The sequence below is a fragment of the Lactuca serriola genome, chromosome 3, assembly GCF_051521515.1.
Source record: "Lactuca serriola cultivar US96UC23 chromosome 3, Lser_US96UC23_V15, whole genome shotgun sequence".
Classification (NCBI taxonomy): domain Eukaryota; kingdom Viridiplantae; phylum Streptophyta; class Magnoliopsida; order Asterales; family Asteraceae; genus Lactuca; species Lactuca serriola.
Window position 1 is genome coordinate 121,748,888 of NC_136410.1, and position 2,689 is coordinate 121,751,576.

Genomic DNA, 2,689 nt, shown 5'->3' on the forward strand with positions numbered 1-2,689 from the left:
GAGGGTAGCGTCAGTTTGATGTTGTTAGTTAAGTAAGTGAAGAGGAGGTGGTGGTAGAGGGTGGGGGTAGTGGGTTATTTTTTTTTATTATTACTAAAATCATAGAGCTTCAAGGATGGTCCATGCATGAGGTATGGAAAAGACCATTTTGCCATCACATCACTTAGAGCATTCATAGTAGTGAGTTTAACACCTGAGTTGAATGAGTCAAGTTTTGTTGCCATTGAATTGATTAAACTATATCATAGTGGGATGCCGCCTTGACATTCAATGGTTTTTAAGTTCAATAGTCATTGAGTTCTTCAATGAGAAAAATGAAAATTTTTAGTTCTTAAATATATACTTTAAATTAGCTTTTGTAATTTTTTTTATTGAACTATATAAAGTTCAATACATTGTGGGAAAAAATTAATAGAATTATATGAAATATAGAAAAATGATATGATTATCCATTTAACTCCAAATAATTGAATGTATTGTGATGCCCTTAACAGCAAAGAACCATGGAAACACCATGTATGAAACCACAGGACCAACATTGATTTAAGTTAAAGTTTTTTAGAAACAAAGGAACCATTTTTTTGAAGAATTCCTGTTTTAATTTGTCGATGAATAATATTCATCTCAATATATAAACAAAATCTAAACATTGCGCAAACAAGAGGGCAACATAAAGTTACAATACTCGTTGTTTCTGTAAGAAAAATGTTTTGCTAAATTATGTACTGAGCAAAACATTTTGCTATTTTGTTTTCCTATATAGTTTTTACAAGAATAACTATCTTGTGATAAAAATATAATATATGGAGCATACACCCCCTTTAATTTTTGGTATTTTTGTGATTATACATATATATGAACCATAATTTTCATGCTCTACAACCAAAAACTCATAATTGAAAGGTTCATGTATTTAAATAAATTATAACACGTGATCACTATCATCACAAAAAGTTAATAGATACAATACAACATACAAGTCATCATACCCAGATCTCTGCAGGATCCAAACCAGAAACTAAACGACAACAGTCCACAATCCAACATTAACTATTTTGTAGAATAAGATATCATGATTCAAGTAATTGAAGCAAGTCAAGGTAGGAGATATTGATTGCATTGAAACAATCTCATATCATCATTTTCAAGACTCACCATGGCTTCAATTCCATCTCCATCTGGTGTATCAAACAACACGAATGTGTTCTTCACATGCACATCTGCCATAGTCACCCACTTCGGGTATCCCCATCCGAAATCCATCTGGTAAAAAGGTCTCCTGCACAAACTGGTACACCTGTACACTTCAAGATCATCAAACAACTGCTTCACATTACCTGAATACTCCATAACATCCATCAACCAATCACTCAAATCAACATGATCTCCACCATTGCAGACTTCCTTGATCCCTTCCTTCAAATCAAGCACCAAACTGCTTAAACTTCTTTCGCTCTGATCACTGTTCGATATTGTGAAATACCAACTGAAGTTTCCGATAGAATTTTCCGGCAACTGTGGCATCATTCGTGGTCGCATGTTAACCAGCTGAATCATTGTTGATTTTCTAAAACAACCCGTTTTCTCCAGTGAAGCAGCAATGGCGCATTTGTAGAGATAAGCTGTGACGACTTGGACCTTTGTAGGGTTTTCCACCAATCCCAACACAGAGTTTTTTAATCCGGCGATCTTTTTGGCATCAAAAACGTATCTTTTTGTGACACATGACGTACTATTGTCCAACACGATTTCAGGCACTGTGTATCCAAGATCTGAAGAAGGAATGGATCTAGCAAGTATCATCGGCAGTGGTCTCACTTCGCCTCGTGTCATGGAAGCCCAGTCGCTTAGAAAAGTAGCAATCGTGGTTCCGTCTGCAACCTTATGCGATATGGAAACAGTAACCGCAGTTCCACCACCTTCAAAAGATGTGATTTGAGCTGCAAGAAAACTCTGATCTATGCATGATCCCTTCCACAAGAAACCTTCAGGAAACAATAACTTTTGGGTCTCGTACATGGGTTTTTGAAGGAAATCGGCTACTTCACAACCCGAAATTTTTGCTTCCACAAATACGACTCCTTGGTCACCACAATCAACAGTGATACCATCTTTTCTAAGCCTACCTGCAAAAGGGTAGTACTTTGTTAGCGTTTCAGATAGCGTTTCTTTCAGAACATAAGTATTGGTTAAGCTTCCAGATTCATATATAAGCAAGATTGGAATATAGGAATGCATAGCGAGTTGATCGAGCAACGAAAGCTTAAAAGTTTTGAGATAATTGGGGGTTGGAGATGAAGGTTTGACGATTTCTTGGGTGATTATTTCCATTTTCATTGCCCTTTTAGCCATGTAAGAAGCCATGTATCTACAAGTAGTATATATGCATAAATATGAAACATAAAAAAATAGATCAACTTGAACTATTAAGATTCCGTCAACGGTTTCCAGTGATACCAAACGATTTTCTCTCGTCTTATTCGTTTAACTTTTTGTTCTTGAGTGGCAACTAGCAAGTTATATTTATCTATTCTGTAAGAGATAATTAATGTCAAAGTAGAAGATAATTAATTAAACTAATTCATAATGTAGTTACCTCTATAGATCTTAATCAATTGTTACATGATAACATTTTACTTTTATACAACTTTACTATTTTTTTTATTAATCATATTAATCAACTCTACAA

At 34.8% G+C, this 2,689-nt stretch overlaps 1 protein-coding gene across 1 annotated transcript; it reads right to left on the reverse strand.

Annotated features, from left to right (window-relative positions):
* Window positions 1–893: 893 nt before the first annotated feature.
* On the reverse strand, window positions 894–2,379 carry LOC145093118 (akuammiline synthase 1-like). Its single transcript, XM_079031168.1, has one exon. It carries the CDS (start codon window positions 2,362–2,364, stop codon window positions 1,096–1,098), a length of 1,269 nt encoding a protein of 422 aa, XP_078887294.1. The 5' UTR covers window positions 2,365–2,379; the 3' UTR covers window positions 894–1,095.
* Window positions 2,380–2,689: the final 310 nt, after the last annotated feature.

Excerpts from the sequence above, each read along its gene's own strand:
- LOC145093118 (XM_079031168.1), bottom strand. The coding sequence starts at position 2,364 with ATGGCTTCTTACATGGCTAAAAGGGCAATGAAAATGGAAATAATCACC.